At 38.5% G+C, this 16550-nt stretch overlaps 2 protein-coding genes across 2 annotated transcripts in view; both read right to left on the bottom strand.

Annotated features, from left to right (window-relative positions):
• The window catches only part of LOC130163383 (receptor-type tyrosine-protein phosphatase beta-like), a 34969-nt gene extending 31759 nt beyond the window's left edge, over positions 1-3210 (bottom strand). The window contains exon 1 of the mRNA XM_056367544.1: positions 2766-3210. Within this exon, the coding sequence (XP_056223519.1) occupies positions 2766-2837 (72 nt within the window). The 5' untranslated portion in view covers positions 2838-3210. The remainder of the gene's footprint in view (positions 1-2765) is intronic.
• A 2161-nt stretch (positions 3211-5371) lies between these two features.
• Positions 5372-16550, bottom strand: part of LOC130163747 (receptor-type tyrosine-protein phosphatase R-like) — a 34668-nt gene continuing 23489 nt past the window's right edge. Inside the window, exons 9-16 of the mRNA XM_056368106.1 lie at positions 15682-15871; positions 15375-15459; positions 12984-13063; positions 11859-11996; positions 11249-11359; positions 10987-11144; positions 10788-10901; positions 5372-9769 (exon numbers count right to left, since the gene is read on the bottom strand). Of these exons, the coding sequence (XP_056224081.1) occupies positions 9676-9769; positions 10788-10901; positions 10987-11144; positions 11249-11359; positions 11859-11996; positions 12984-13063; positions 15375-15459; positions 15682-15871 (970 nt within the window). The 3' untranslated portion in view covers positions 5372-9675. The remainder of the gene's footprint in view (positions 9770-10787; positions 10902-10986; positions 11145-11248; positions 11360-11858; positions 11997-12983; positions 13064-15374; positions 15460-15681; positions 15872-16550) is intronic.

The raw sequence follows: 16550 nt of genomic DNA, 5'->3' as shown, positions 1-16550 counted from the left end.
TTCCACCCATATTGATTACTGTAATTCCAGCTCCAGGAATCCATTAGCCGCCTCCCACTTCTCCAAAGTGTGCGCTCTGTTTCAGTGAAGATGTCCGTGACACACTGTGTGGATGGACAGCCGGTAAGTGGATTATGCTGCATGTCTTGATTGACAGGGAAGCTTCAGCCTCCGCTCTCCATGAAGGAGGAAACCCCCCCCCCCCCCCCCCCACAGGAGACCAGCGTCTCATCTCTAGCTCCAGATGTTGGGTGGAGCAGCTCTTTGATCCCATTGTTCTGAAAACATTTCTGAGGACCACGACTTTAGAAACACTGAGCTCCACCCTGCGATGAAAGCTTCACCAGGCACCAGAAAGTTTCCCTTCATATCTGATGTTTTCTCACTTTCTCAATATTCCTGTCACTTAAAATGTGACAGTGTGAAGGTTGAGATGCTTTAAAGACTTAAAGCTCCATATTCTACACTTTGTTCCTGTGTTTAATTTGAAGTGTTGATCCATAAGATAAATTTGATGGTATACTTTCACAGTATTTATATCTAAACATCTGCCTTCAGACTGGATGGAGCTTTAGCTTGGTGGGTCAGCGTCCTACTTCAACTGTCTCAAATAGCCGTTTCCCTTCGTTTCCAGTCTTTATGCTAAGCTAACCACATCATTACTACAGATCTGTAGATTGAGATCCATCTGAACGTCTCACTCTCTGAATAAAAGAGGGAACAGAAGCATATTCGAGTTTATCCTCAGTACAGCGACTGAAAACTGCTCAACAGTTTCATCTGGAAGCATTTAACTAATCTTAAAATGATAGGAAACAAAACTCACAACAACTTTTTCTTTTAATATTGGGATATTTTTGATGAAAATATGCAAAAACCCTTTAATATTGATGATGCCATAACGCTCTGAACAGACTGCTGTGGGAGTTCATCAGCTGCAGCTATTTAAGGAACTGTAACCGCAGTGTTTGTTCATATTTATCACTTCTGGGGTTTGACCGTTCAGCCGACCTCTGACCTCCTGCTTGTCTGAGTGTTTGTGCGGTGAGCGACGATACAGTGACAGCGACGGTTGTAACCTTTAATACTGGGAAGCAGAACAGAAAATAAAATAATTTGTCACTGATAATGAAGTTCAGGGAGTTCAGAGACAATAATGCTGCAGGGAGGAGACACGGACAGATAAACAGACAGGAAGAGAAGGAAACGACAGCCGAGGAAAATAAAACTGTATAAATATTAGTGTAACACGCAGCGCTGTTCAAACCCTGCAAGCTCTGACATCTGAGTAACGATCACACTTACATTCATCCTAATTATTCAATCATCATGGCATCAAAAATGCAACATCATATGGAAACACAGAGATAAGTCCAGGTCATGTTTAGCTTAGCTTAGCACAAAGACTGGAGGAAGGGGGAAACTGCTAGCTTCCTGCTAGCGTCACCAAAACCTCTAGTAATCAGGTTGTATATCCAGACTTCATAGTTACACACAGATGTCGTAGCTGCTGCCGGGTCGTGATTCTCAGTCCGATCGGATCCGTACTACCAACCCCTTCTACCTCACTGTCCGCTGCTGAATGTTGCTTATGTGTTCGGGGTTTACTTTATTTATTTTACTGTTGAGTTTGACATATTTTAAAAAGGGACAGACATTAGGAAATTAACTTTGGCTCTGTTGTAAATGTGGCATTTGTTCATGTTGTGTTTTTGCCTCTTTTACAAATAAACATTAAATACATTAAAAACATAATGAAGGTTTCTTTGTACAGTAACTACAAGGTGTCATCAAACAAGACACGGTTTTCTTCCTAAAACAAGCTTCGTAAGAAGTTATTCACAGTTAAAAAGGATCAGAAAGCTCAACATCAGGAAGGAAAACAATCATATAAAAGTTGTTTCATAGAGAATAATGCAAAGTGATTCAATTGCAACTTGCTGCTCAACAAAAGCCAAATTTCCCACGTTTTCAGCTGTAAAGTAAAACCGTGTGATTTAATCAAGTTCTTCTTCTCCTCCACGTCTGAATCTGAGCAAAGCTTCGTTTACCGCCACATTTCCCATTTTCTGACTGTGAATGTAAATGAACAGATTCAGTTTTGGAAGCAGAACAATGGATTTAAATTCTTCAAGCAAAGCTGCGGCGTTGTTTTCAAGAATCTACTTTTTTGGTTTTACAACAAAAAATGCAAAAAAATATTTTCACACATTGGAGACAGTGATACACCTTCAAAAAATACCAATGGAAACTGGAATTTATCCTTTAACAAACAAGTTATTTCAGCTGCAACAATTAATCAATTGACGGAAAATTAATCAGCAAATTTTTTTTTAATCAATTCTTCGTTTTAGCAATTTTTCAATCAAAAATTCCAAACAAACAGTTGCTGGTTGAAGCTTCTCAAATGGGATATTTAATGTTTTTCTTTCTCATGTCTGATTGTAAACCTGAGATTTCTGGACACCTTTCACCATTTCCTGATATTGAATCTATACAAAACGATTATTATTAACTGAGAAAATAATCAGTCGATTAAATCGATGTTGGAAATAATTGTTAGCTGCAGTTTTAATAAATGTTCCTTCGTGTGAACGTGAACTACAGCAGAAAAAAAGAAGTGGCTGTTTTTCACATATTTTTTTTCCTGATTTGTTGCACATTAGAAACCTGGTGTTGCATTAAAGACACCTTATCATTTGTCAGGTGATTTCCTACACGGATCATAAAGGCATTAAATAAAAGAGGAATGGGATCAGACTGACCTGGAGCAGCAGCAGCAGCAGTGAGGTGAACCACAGGGAGCAGAGGTAACTATGAACTTTACATTTCAGCATTTTTATCCTCCTTCAGATCCTCAGACGGAGCAAACTCCACCATAATCCTGAGGCTGAGGTAGAAGACGTGAGTTTAGATTCACTGCTGAAGGTAGATTTCAGAAAATATCCTTCTCTTTTATATTTGTGATCTTCAGCGGAGAACAAATCCTTCTGGAAAATGTAATGCTGAGAAAGAAAACAGCTGGTTAAATGTCCTTTGTGTGTCTCTGAAAACAAAATAATTCCTTATTTGACGAGAAGAGTTTTCATTTTTTCCAGATATTTCGTCTCTTTTGTTCGTCGGCTCTTCTCCGCCTCATGTCCATCCTCAACTCAAACCTCTCAGACTTCAAACTCAGTCCTTCCTCTCTTTTCTCTGGACTCTCTGCCTGTCTCACCGGCTGTATGTCTCTCTTCCTGCCCGTCTGTCTGCCTATCTGCCTGTCTGTCTGTCGGTCAGACTCTATAGTGTCGAGTTTGGGAGTCACTAACGGACTTCCTCAATCAAGCCAACAGCTCTGTGAGTCACTGCAAAGGCACGACTACAAACCCTGGCTGCACGGAGGCTATAAATAGGCCTGGAACTACAATAGCAGCACACCTAGCTGCACTGACAGAGGTAGATGTTAAAAATAGAGACCAGCGTTTGATTAATTCCCACAGAGACGGGATCGTTGTGGAGTTTAAAGTTTGCTCCGTCTCTTTCTTTAGTGACAGTGTTTTCTCTTGATGCGGCTCCATCGGGTGTAAATTTAGTTCCTGCTGGTTCTGGAGTCACTGATAATAACTTTTGAAATTAAACTTTGTGAAAACAGCTCATTAAGTTTCACAGGACAGAAAACATCAGCTCACAACTTGATTCTTAACATCCAACCAAAGTACATACTTTATATAATCAATAAGTCGATTAGTCATAGAAAGAAAATCAATCAGCAACTAATTTGATACTCAATCATTTTAGTCATTTTTAAGCTTTTTTTTGCCACTGCTTCTGTGAAGATTTGTTGTTTCTCTGTTTATTATCACAGCAAACGTCACGAAACTCGGGAGGATCTTCTTCAAGCATCTCAAGTTTTACCTTGTAATTAAATATCAATTATCGTGTAAATTATCTCATTTCCTGGATGTAAACTTCACATATCTGTAACTTCTTAATCCTTCCTAGTTAAGCAATAAAATATCTGATTCACAAATTTAAAAGTTAAAAGTTTTAACGCTATTCTGAGACTATTTAATTTGTCATCTTTTCTTCATTGGAAAAAAATAAATAAATAAATACTCTATCACTGGTGAATTAGTCGTCATGACAGACGTTGAATTTGAATTTGACCCACAAAAAAGTGAGTGAACTTTTCTTTTATGCAGTTTTACAAGTTAAAGGCCAAACTGCTTTTGTTTCAGTTGGTCTGAGTTACATTTAGTCATCCACACCTTTTTCCTTCCTTCCTGCTCTCCCTCCTCCGTCTGTCTGACTCTCTCGTTATACGACATGCTGTGGTTTCTAGGAACAACGGCTTCAGCTCCACACAGGCTTAATTCTTAATGTCATCTTCGAGACTGATGTTAGGGGTCATGACAGAGTATTGTTGCCCTGCTCAGCATGTAATGTAATGTAATGTGACCCAGAGATACAGTCCTCAAACTGGGGATGGGTACGTCTAAGACTGCCTCTACATTAACCCAGATAAATTCTAAAATGCAGTTTTCTTGCGTCCACATCAGGCGTTTCAGCTCGTTTCTACAATTACCTCCATCCACATTAAAACACCTCAGAAACAAGCAAAGAAGAAACTGTACTTCAGTTTCCGCTCTGCATATTGTACCGAAATGAAATTCAGCACTACTGCCACCGTGTGTTTGCTCACTGATATAACAGTGTTACTACATAGCTCTGTTTTATCCGAACATAATACAATGCCAAGCCAGCGTTTTCAGATTTACACAATCTGGAGGCCACTTAGGAAAAGTTTCATTTTCGGAAAAGAAAAACAACATTTTAGTCTGGACTGAAGTCCAACACGGAGAGAAAAAGATGCGCTTACAAATAAGTCGCCTTAGTACGGATATGGTCTAACTGATTCGTTTTCTAAAAGCAAATTTTGTTGCAGTTCATGTCAAAAAATTCTGGTCCTTTAAAGTGAAACTGGTGCTTTGGCTTTGTGTATAAAAAGTGAAACTCACTTTGAGAGTCAAAAAACTAAAACAATGTCAATTTTTACCCAAAGGTTTAAAGACCCAAAAAATAAAGTGAGTATGAGTGACCTTTTTTGACCTCCACCCCTGTCCAAGATCATAACAGTTGGGTTCATCAATGTGGTTTGATCATCACTAAACCAAATTCTCATTCCTACTGGTTAAATGTTACCTCACCTGTTTACACAAAGAATAGTAGCAGCAAGCGTGTTTGGACAGGGCCAGTTCCTGAGTCTTCGGTTCCTAATGACAACCAAAGCTGTCAATCAGATGACCGGTGTTGACCCATCAAATGAACAGTCAGTCAGTCAGTCAGTCAGTCAGTCAGTCAGTCAGTCCCAGACAAGAGTCAGACCACATTGTTTTTATGTCCAGTGTTTTTATGTACATATTACAGATAACAGTATATATGTAAAGTAGATAAAGAGGTTACAGCACTACTCAGTGGCTAATGTTCCGGACTGTTACAACATTCAAGTTGATTAGTAATACATTAAAAAAACCATGTATCGTACGTACACTAATTAGCATCAGGTGTACTCTGACTGAAATGCCCACACAGTAGGAGTTTAAAAGGACTCTAACATTTTTCATTTTAATGTGGTAGTTTTGTTTTTCACAGTATTTATTTTTTGTTACTTCAACCCCTCACGTTAACCAAATTAACCAACACTTGTTAACTGTTAACTTGCTGATGTATCAGAAACTACTGTTAGCATGTTTGTAACATCAATGTCTTGGTTAGTTTGTGAGATAATTGTTCTATCTCTTATGTTAAAAGTTTGACATATTTGGTATATATAAGTTTAAATAAAGTTCTAATAGTTTGAACTCTAATATTAATGAATTACCTCCACTGCACATGCACAATTTATAAAGCAGAATTAGTACATCTCAGTAAAAAATTGTATTTATTCATCATTATGTGCAGGAGAAATAATAAAACATTAAAATCTGTTACAACTTATTATTAGCAAGGTGGCTGGCTAGCATCAGTTAAGTATCTTGCTAACTAGCAAATGTTAGCTTATTAGAAAACAGAGAAATATTGTGTGGAGCATTAATTGTAAGTTAACCTCCATGAGGGAAAATCTTACTAGCCAGTGTTACAAAAAGAACAAACATGAGCTAAATATTTTCTCTTTCAGCAGCTAACATCGTAAAAATAACTGTTATATATAAGTTAGCTTTAAGAACATTTGAGCTAAACTTTTTCTCTCACTAGCTTCCGCCACCAAAAGAAATACCTTTTAAAAAGGCTAAAAATTTGTTATTTCACTAAACAGGAAACTGAAGGACCTGTAAAAGAAAGTGTTACCCAATAAATCTAACACAAGGGTCAATTCCTCATTTGACCACAAATCTTAGAAACAAAACACTGTAAATTTCAATAAAACCGGCAACTGCATGACTGTCTAAAATTGAAAATGTTTAGCGTCCCTTTAATCTCCATCAACAGTCAACAACAATAAAGTACAGGACATCAACCACCACCTACTGTACATACACAATACTACGTCAGAGGCAGTGTGTGTTGTTGTACCCGCTGCTGCAGTGGGCATGGAGGCCGGGCTCAACTCACTTTCGCTTCAGTCACTTCAAACAGAAAATTACATCACTATCACACTGGAATATATTCGATTTTGACCATTTTGAGTTTTGAAATTGAGATGATTTGAATTGACTCAAGTGAAGAGTGGGTTGTTGATGGTCCCAGGAGGCATGTTGGACGTATAGACAAACAGACGCAGGTCAAAAGTCCTTTGATTGTATCACAAGTAAAGATATAAATAAAAATATATTGGTACATAGAAAAAGAAGAGTCTTCAAAGTTTCTCTCATTTATTGTCCGTCAACCGTGCAGTCCAGACAACGCTCCCAGTTTTAGCAGCAATTTCTTCGTGTTTGTGGTCCGTGGATTGAAATGTAACTGCCCACATCAGTTTAATAGCACTTTAACATGTACTGTACAATGTTATCCCATTCACACAGAGAGCAGATTAGATGTATATGTTAATGTTGTTCATTACTGGCGTTGTTGTAGAAACCTCAAATCTCTAAAACACTATCCAGGAACTGGAAAACTGAATTAAGTTAATTATATTATAATAATATTAATATTATAATATTATTTGTATGGGGGAAAATTTAACAAATACTGCTTCATTGAAAATAGCTTAAACAGGGCTAAATTTGGGTTTGTGCACATTTCAAACTTCAACTTTCTGACTCCAACAAAAGAGATAAAAAAGTAATTTGTTAATTCCGTCCAGCTCCTGCTAAATTGATCATTTAGAGATAATGAGGTTTGTACCCCAGATAGCGAGTTTTCATACTAGTTGACAAATAGCTGATAGCTGCTAAACACATCAAAAACATGTAAAAACAGTATAAAAATAAAGTTATTATTACTTTGATACACCAAAATAACTCACTCACTAGATAACATAATTTACAACATCACACCGATGAGATGATTGCACCATTGTGACTTAAATTGTTTCACATTTTTGGTATAAAGTAATTTTCACACAAAGGGGGAATTGTCGATGCAAGAAACAAGGTTAAATATTAAACTAAGTGTAAACTCTGAGACCAAGCAGCGCAAGTTTTTCAAAAATATTTGTTGTGTCAGGAATTACTCAGCAAACTGGTTTTCAATTTAGTGATATGCTGAAAAATGAACCTTTGAATAAAATATCAAGATATTTCAACTATTAATTTTAAGAATGGATTAAATGTACAAATCCCGACAGAAAATGACTGAACAAAGTGCCACGCGAATTTTGAGCTAGCTTGTGTCATTTTTTTGGGTATTATATAAATTTTTTTCATTGTTATTTTAAGTTTTAACACGATGGTGGGGCATTGTGTTTATGTTGTAAGATAATTAGTATACCATTCCAACAGCTAGAAAAAACTTTATCTAACAAAGATAAAAACACTTTGTTAGCATTCAAAACTACTGTTCCCATAATTCTCAGAACTGCTATCAACTCTAATTGGAGCTGTAGGCCTGCCTATTGAACAGTGTAAAAATAACTGTTGTAACAAACTGTTAGTGTTTGAGAATCGTTATTTAGCAGTGGAATACAAGATTTAATTGGTTTAATGAAATATTGCATTAGCATAGCATGCTAGCAAATAGCATATGTTTATAGGTTAGTTTCCATTTATTAACATAAATAGCATATCAATCTATTAATGCTAGAATGAGCCTCTATGGGATTGCAATACTACACAACCTAGCTTAGCGGAAGCTTATTTATCATTACATTGGTTTGTTAGCTTTTAGCATGTGTTTTATGGCTGGAGGTAGTTCCATTTGTGACCTTAGCACTCTAAGTTACCAGGCCACTGACATAATGTATGTCTAGTATAAATTAGCAGAGGAGTGCTGTTTGTGGGGATAAAGAAAGAAAAGTTTTTCATAGTTCTGATTATAACTGAAATGTGTGCTTAGACAATGTCAGTTTGTTAGCAGGCTAATGGCTCACTTAATCTACACGGTTTGGGTTTAATCGAATACCACACTTGCTAACATATGAGAAGGTAGTGTTAATGTATTGTAAGCATTGAAAATGAATGTGTTTCATAAATTACACTGACAGCTTGTTACCAAGGTAAAATTTCATGTTAGTTGAGCTATCAAGTCTCATATTCATATTTTCAGGGACTGCAAAATATTCAAAAAGAAATCAAGTTTATTATGGGTATCGATTTGAATCTGAATCCAGCACTTTTTATTTTTTGTATCCTACCTGAAAATATATGAGAAATTAATTAAGCATTGATCAACGGAGGCAAAGGGTTAATATAGAATAGAAATGTTTATGGAAACCACTTGTACAGGTATATTGGATTAAAAGCACCCTAATATGTTTTGTTTTGTTTTTAATTTTTCTTTTTATTATTATTAGTTATCATGATATAGTTTGTCAGTTTTCGTGGATTCTTGTCTGTCAATGTTTATAAGGTGTCTTGTTGAACTGTATGTTAAAACAACTGCATAAAAATAAAGTACAAAAAAAAACTTGTAGGGAATGTAATGTGTCCAAATTACAGAGTAACGTATGGCGTGCTGAAGTCACAAATAGAAATAGGCTGGAAGGGTTGGTTCAACAGTGGTATAGTAGCTTAACCAAAGGCGCAACCAGCTAACAGTCATTTTCCAATAGCCTTTCGTATAAGAACACCATGTTAAAAAATAATTTTTAAATCCTATAAGACACAGAAACACAGCAGTGTTATTGAACAATGTACCATCAATTTCAGTCAAACTATTTCTACGTCTCCATGACAGAAAAGAGGTAATAGGACAGTCTGGTTAGTTAAAAACGACACAATCTGACAGTCAGTTAAGAGAAGTGAAGTGGACGAGTCTCTTAAGTTTCTCTGAAGAACCGCTCGCCGACAAAACATGAAGAAGAAACAGCAGAAGAAGAAGAAGAGCGGATACATTCCATTTCCAGAAATTAACCTGTCCTCTTTCCTTCAACAGCCTCTGCCCACAACATTCCTCTTTGGTTGTCCATCAAACTCAATGACCTCCTCCAGAATCCCAACATCCTCAGAGAAATCCTAAATCTCAGAGATCATACCTGCTCAGGACTTTGTCAGCCATTTCAAGGTTTAAGCAGACGTCTCCTGAGGTGGTGAACACTCATTGGCCAGTTTCTGTGGAGAGGCGGGCCTCGTACAGGCTCAGTGCGTGATGGACAAACTCGTACTGCTCACCTGTCTGGATCATACCACCTCTGCATGAACAGACAGAGAGATTATTAATTAGCGTAATAATGATATTACACACTACATTATTTCTTTTTATTAATCAAGATACTGTGAATAGTTGCATTGAACATCTTGGTCATGAAAATGACCAGCATTGTCAGGGCGTAGCACCTGTTTTTACACTTAACATTGCAGGAACATATGGGGACCAAAAGGTGGTTCTCACAACAAACAATTGTGGGGAAATGACACCTGTATTTACATTGACATTGTAGGCACATTTGGATAGAAAGGTCCTCAGAAGTACAAAACAAAACAAACAAACAAAAAAAACAGTGTGTGTGAAAACGCACTGTGGGGACCTAACATGTGTTTGTACACTGCGAGGATATCTTAGGACAAAAAGCCGGTTCCCAAGAGGCACAGCGAAAAAAGCAAAACTGATTAAGGCAAATGAAAATTTTGGAAATAGAACAAAAATATTGAATCCGTATGTGCATGAGTTGTCAAGACCTAATATCTGTTTACACACTGACAATGTGAGGACATCTGAGGACAAAACGCAGGTCGCCCGAACAACTACAAAACATACTGAAAATGTAAAAAGCAGGAGAAAGTTAAAGACAAGAATCAGTGTGTGTGGAAATGCACTGTGGGGAACTAACGTTTGTTAATACATTGTGAGGACATCTGAGGACAAAAAGCTATTTCCCACAAGACAAAGCTAAAAAAAACATACTATCTCCAACTAGTGAAGGCACGTGCACTAGTTGTCAGGACCTCAAATCTGTTTACACACTGACTTGTTAGGACATTTGGTTCACCATTTATTGTAAGAGTTTTGGATCCCTGATTTTAGGGTTATTGCTATATAAATTTTACAAAACAATGTCATTGCAAAAAAAGTCTGTTTGTGTAGATGAAAACAGGCACTAGATCTTTTTATCTCATAAATATCAAATAAGAAATAATTCCAATAAATGAAATTAATATTAGTAACATGCTGTGCAAGTACAGTAGTTCAACTTTTCCTGCTTGTATTACCTGTCGGCTCGGAGCTGGCAGGTGATGCTCAGTACATCCACCACTCCCTCCAACTGCAGCTGTCGACAGCCTATCGTCGTAGCAATGAAGCAGCCGGTCCGGCCAATCCCGGCACTGCAAGGAGAGGAGCGTGGGTAATGAAGTTATTTCACACATTTTTCAGTTGTAGCATAAAAAGGCTGTTTCCCGATCTCTGTACCTGCAGTGGACAATAACTGGTCCCATGACGGCGGCCATTCGTCTGTCTGTCTCAACATCAGCCATCAGCTGCAGCAGCGGCATCGTGGAGTCAGGGGTTTTGTGGTCGGGCCACGATGTGTACCAGTAATGCTGCAGCACGCGGGTTTGATTCCCACACTGCAAAGATACAGTCCCAAGCCCCAACTTTAAATAAATGGCCCTCTCTGCACAGGAGTACCAGAAATAGAAAGTTTCTTTTTTTTCTTTTTTTAAGTGTGTACCTTGAGTGTGAGGCTGCGAGTTGTGTAGTGTTCACACTCTCTGATGCTGTTCACCAACACTTCAATCTTGCCATAGATCCCCCTCTTCTCCGGCCAGTACAGAACACACTTCTACAAAGTTGGAGAGAAACACAAAGACACTGTTGGTTTTGCATGTTTAGCCCATTAACTTCAGTTTACCTGTTTGGTAATTCAAATTCCTCCTTAGATTTTATAGATAGATTGATTTCCTTCCTTTAGTTTTCCATGACAATGAACTTGTTGTTGTGATGCCTAAACTGTGAGAGAAGGGACCTAATTATTTAACAGTTTTCCTGTTCAAGTGCGTTTTATTTGTTGATCACCATCAGTTTGAAACACAAAAATAAGGAATTTCTGTGCAGCTGAAAACTACAGGAAAGCGTGAGTATAAATGAATATAGCTGGAAAATATGGGTCCTGTAAAATAAAGTGTTACCAAAACTTTTTTGCGATATTTCAAGATTTTTTAAAAAAATGTTCTACATTTCCGCTCAAGTTTTAACGTGCAAATTGAAAATGTGCAGAAAAAAAGGATAGAAACCAACTCTCTTTGTTTTTCAAGTGTCAGTCCTTCAGTTCGTCAGATTACCTCGTTCTTCTCCTTCAGTTTGGTGATCATGACGATGACCGGCGACTCCTCCTGCCACGCCATCTGCCAGAAGTCATTTACCGTGTTCACCATGGGACCCTGAGTGGCGATGAACGCTTTCTCGTCGCCCAGGTAACCCTGAGAGGGGAGCCAATCACACAACTGCGTCAACAGGGTGGCAACAAATACCGTTGATATGACCTCTGCACTGGACTGAAATTATTTTGTGTTTATATACTATATCTCTATATATTTTACATTCTTTCCAGCACAAATGCTAAAAACTGTTCGTTTTTTTTCCACAACAGGAATTGAGTAAAAGTTTAGCATACAGGAAGGGATATGAACCGTGCAGATATCAATATAAGGGACAAAACAAGTTGTTTTCATTCAATTATCATGTAGGAGTGATGTAAGCAATCAAAATACTTCATGTATGCACTTAATACTGTTTTTTATTTCATGTATTCTGCCTTTTTGATGAAAGCGCATCAAAAAATTGTTTAAAAATACACGTGACATATTTTGCCTCTTAATTCATAGTCATCATATTGTGTAGATGTTTTCTGTATTCAGCAGTTTGCATGAACAAAAAAGTGCAGAGAATTACAAGACGATTGACGATAATGTGGTCATCAGCTACGTATTTCATATTTCTTTTTCTGTTATCTGACCTTGGACCAGCTAAATTTGGTGCTTGTAGAGTAGGATGAAGTATTTAAACACAGCTTCTGTTCTCTCATGCGGCCCCGATGGTTTCAACTGTTTCAGTGGGGTTTCCTGACAGGAAGAAAGTCTATTGTGTCGGAGTCTGAGAAGCAACATTACAGACTCCTGCAGCAGTATACTTTCACTGTGTTTGTGCTAATGAGGAAACCAGAAGAAAAACCTTGTTGGCATTCCAGACATGTGATGTGATAATGTCAGTTTGTTGGATGTTTGTTCTCAGGTTTAGAGGAGATTGAACAAACAAATGTTGTCAGTGTTTACTGAATTTAAAGAGGGGAAAGATAAATAGGTCTCTCAAAATCAGGACATGGGAAGGTAGTTTCTACTTTTCTATGAAGTTAAAAACTGATGAATCCTTTTTTAGTCTAATATTTCTGGACAGCTGTAAATACCCACCCGTATGTAATTAGCATTAATGTAGGAGCTCAGCAGGTCGTTGCAGCTCTTGGACTTCAGGATCACTCTGGAATGAGGATCTACGGACACATGGCAAGGAGAGGAGGATTTATAATAAAAGGGAGGGAGCGGAGGGAAAAGGAAAGGAGGCAAGGATGGAGAAGGCAACAAAGATTTAGATATGGCATCTACATTCAGTTTGTTTATTCTGCATAAAACAAAAATATCCAGAGAGCTGCACCGTACATCAGTTATCTAAAAATAATTATCGTGTGAATACTTTGTACCAAGTGAACAGGCAGAGGGAGATGTGCGTCATTAAACTCCATATCAATGTCCTGTAAAATCAATGATGGTTACAGGTCATTTACATGATGTACTGGACTGAAATCACCTCAGTATTCTAGTGAAAGATCAGCAACACAGGACGGAGGGGGACGGCACCGACTCTATTCTGACCTGCTTTTAGACTCTGTCTTGACTTTGTTGTGACCTGCTTTAAGACTCTGTCTTGACTTTGTTTCGACCTGCTTTTAGACTCTGTCTTGACCTGCTTTTAGACTCTGTCTTGACTTTGTTACGACCTGCTTTTAGACTCTGTCTTGACTTTGTTTCGACCTGCTTTTAGACTCTGTCTTGACTTTGTTTCGACCTGCTTTTAGACTCTGTCGTGTTTGTTGCGACCTGCTTTTAGACTCTGTCTTGACTTTGTTGCGACCTGCTTTTAGACTCTGTCTTGACTTTGTTGCGACCTGCTTTTAGACTCTGTCTTGACTTTGTTACGACCTGCTTTTAGACTCTGTCGTGTTTGTTGCGACCTGCTTTTAGACTCTGTCTTGACTTTGTTGCTACCTGCTTTTAGACTCTGTCTTGACCTGCTTTTAGACTCTGTCGTGTTTGTTGCGACCTGCTTTTAGACTCTGTCTTGACTTTGTTTCGACCTGCTTTTAGACTCTGTCTTGACTTTGTTGCGACCTGCTTTTAGACTCTGTCTTGACTTTGTTTCGACCTGCTTTTAGACTCTGTCTTGACCTGCTTTTAGACTCTGTCTTGACTTTGTTACGACCTGCTTTTAGACTCTGTCTTGACTTTGTTGCTACCTGCTTTTAGACTCTGTCTTGACTTTGTTGCTACCTGCTTTTAGACTCTGTCTTGACTTTGTTGCGACCTGCTTTTAGACTCTGTCTTGACTTTGTTGCGACCTGCTTTTAGACTCTGTCGTGTTTGTTGCGACCTGCTTTTAGACTCTGTCTTGACTTTGTTGCGACCTGCTTTTAGACTCTGTCTTGACTTTGTTGCGACCTGCTTTTAGACAATCTTCAATCTAACCCTACACCTTGACGCCTCATCCTGACTGGGACCTGACTCAGTCCCGTTAGTCCGGACCACGGCCCTGTACCGGGGCGAACAGTGAACACCTTCAGAACAGACAACAGATGAACTGAAACACAGGAAGGAGTTTGATTGACAGCAGCTCTAGGTGAGCATTCCTCAGCCCTGATTGGGGGGTGGTGGCGTTCCTTCCTTCCTTCCTTCCAGCCACTCACCCCCTTCACCCCCTGGTATACTGATAACCCCTCCCCGATCCAAAACATGAGTGCACAAACCAAAAACCATCATTGTGTCTTTGTGTGTGCGTGTGTTACATAATGTCTTAATCAGGCTCACTGGTTGGCTGGCAGTGTGAGAACAAACTGTGCTCTGAGGAAAATGTATTGTTCGTGTGTGTGTGTGTGTGTGTGTGTGTGTGTGTGTGTGTGTGTGTGTGTGTGAGGAAAAGAGTGTGAGGAAAGAGGGAGGTGCGATATTAGCTGTCCTTGGGGTTGTTGGCCTTTGACCTTAAACCCCTCCCACACACTAAAGCAGCTTCCTGGTTCAACAGGAAATAAGACATGAGGATCGTTTTAGAAGTGTTTCTTAGCAACTTTGAGATTTCACACACACACGTTTGTTTCATACCAATAATTCTTCTTACTCATCAATTCCTCAGCATTTAATTAAGATAACGCTAGTTTTAATATTAATATCAATATTATTTAAGATTAATTTCCCTTTCACTTTAAAGTTTTTATTCTTATTGTTTTTACCCTTTAACTTTGTGCTAACACTAATTATGTTATTTAATTTAAATGACAGGCACCGTCAACATATGGAAGGAAACCATACCTATTTCACACGTTTTATTTTGCGTGTTCCTTGAATGCAGCACCTGTGCACATGACAAACTTCCTTTCTGGGAAATTAAAGTTTATCATATCTTGTCTTGTGATGCTAAGAACACACACACACACACACACACACACACACACACACACACACACACACCACACACACACACACACACACACACACACACACACACACACACACACACACACACACACAACTCACTGGGTAGTATGGTCTTGTATCTGTTCTTGGTTCCGTGGTTTGGAATATCGAGCTCCTTCGGGTCGATGAAATTCATGGGAATTTCCTGAAACGGGGAAAAGACCTTCAGCATTAGAAATAAATTAGAAATTTTTTTAATACATAAATAATGATAAACAGGAAAGAAAGAAAAACATATCATATAAAACACCAGTGGTGTCACTCAGTCCTAGTGCGTTTAGAAGGACTTGAACTTTGACTTTGTGCCTAAAAATTTAAATTCAATTTTAATCGTAATCTGCACCAACGTGTGTGTTTCAGTACGTACAGTGAACTCGGCGTGGAGCTTGTGCGTGTTGTTGACGATGTCTCGGAGCTGCTGTCTCGTCAGCGGCCGGCCGGCGGACGACAGGTACTCCCTCGCCACCGACTCCCTGGGCGTCACTACGGCAACATTGAGCGGCTCCACGGAGCCGAGAGCCGACATGTCCAACACCAGAGAGACATTAGAGCCACGTCTGGAGCGGAGGGACAGGAAGTAGAAAACAGCAGATATTTGATATTTAATCACAATCTGCAGCCACAGATTTATGACTCACACTGGTTCATGTTTCAACCTGAGAGTTTTACCTGTAAAGACGCTCGGCCTCATGCAGGAGCCACTCAAAGGAACATCTTAGTTCTTCAGACGCACGTACGAGCGTTTTTTAGTTTAAAACAAAAAAACAAAAAATTTTTTTGTTTGTTTGTTTTAAACCAAAAACCAGGTTTTTCTGTTTTTGTTGTCCGAATTAAAAAATGAAAAACAACACATTTTGAAGAAACAGTCCGATTCTGGTGTCTGTGACCTGACGACCTTCCTCCACTCTTCAAATCAACAAGGAAAAATTAAAAAAACCAAATGTGCAAACATCATAATTGGACCGTTTCTTCTGGTTTAATGTTCTTGTTTTTCGTTTTTGGTTTAAAAACCAAAAAGAAAAGGAAGATTTTTAGTTTAAAACAGAAAATCAAACTGGCTGAATGTAAACTAAACATAAATACAGTCTTGGTCAAACACCTCCATCATCAGGACGATGTCACAGTTTAAAACAAGGTCAAATAAATTCACCACAAACACTTTAACGCACATTTACTGTTGCACAAGCGAGAGACTGAAGTGATTTCAGTGTAGCAGCAGAAACTCTTTGTGTTTGC

This window comes from Seriola aureovittata, chromosome 22, assembly GCF_021018895.1.
Source record: "Seriola aureovittata isolate HTS-2021-v1 ecotype China chromosome 22, ASM2101889v1, whole genome shotgun sequence".
NCBI classification, from domain to species: domain Eukaryota; kingdom Metazoa; phylum Chordata; class Actinopteri; order Carangiformes; family Carangidae; genus Seriola; species Seriola aureovittata.
The sequence above is the reverse complement of the archived record's forward strand: the minus strand, read 5'-3'. Positions and strand labels throughout refer to the sequence as shown.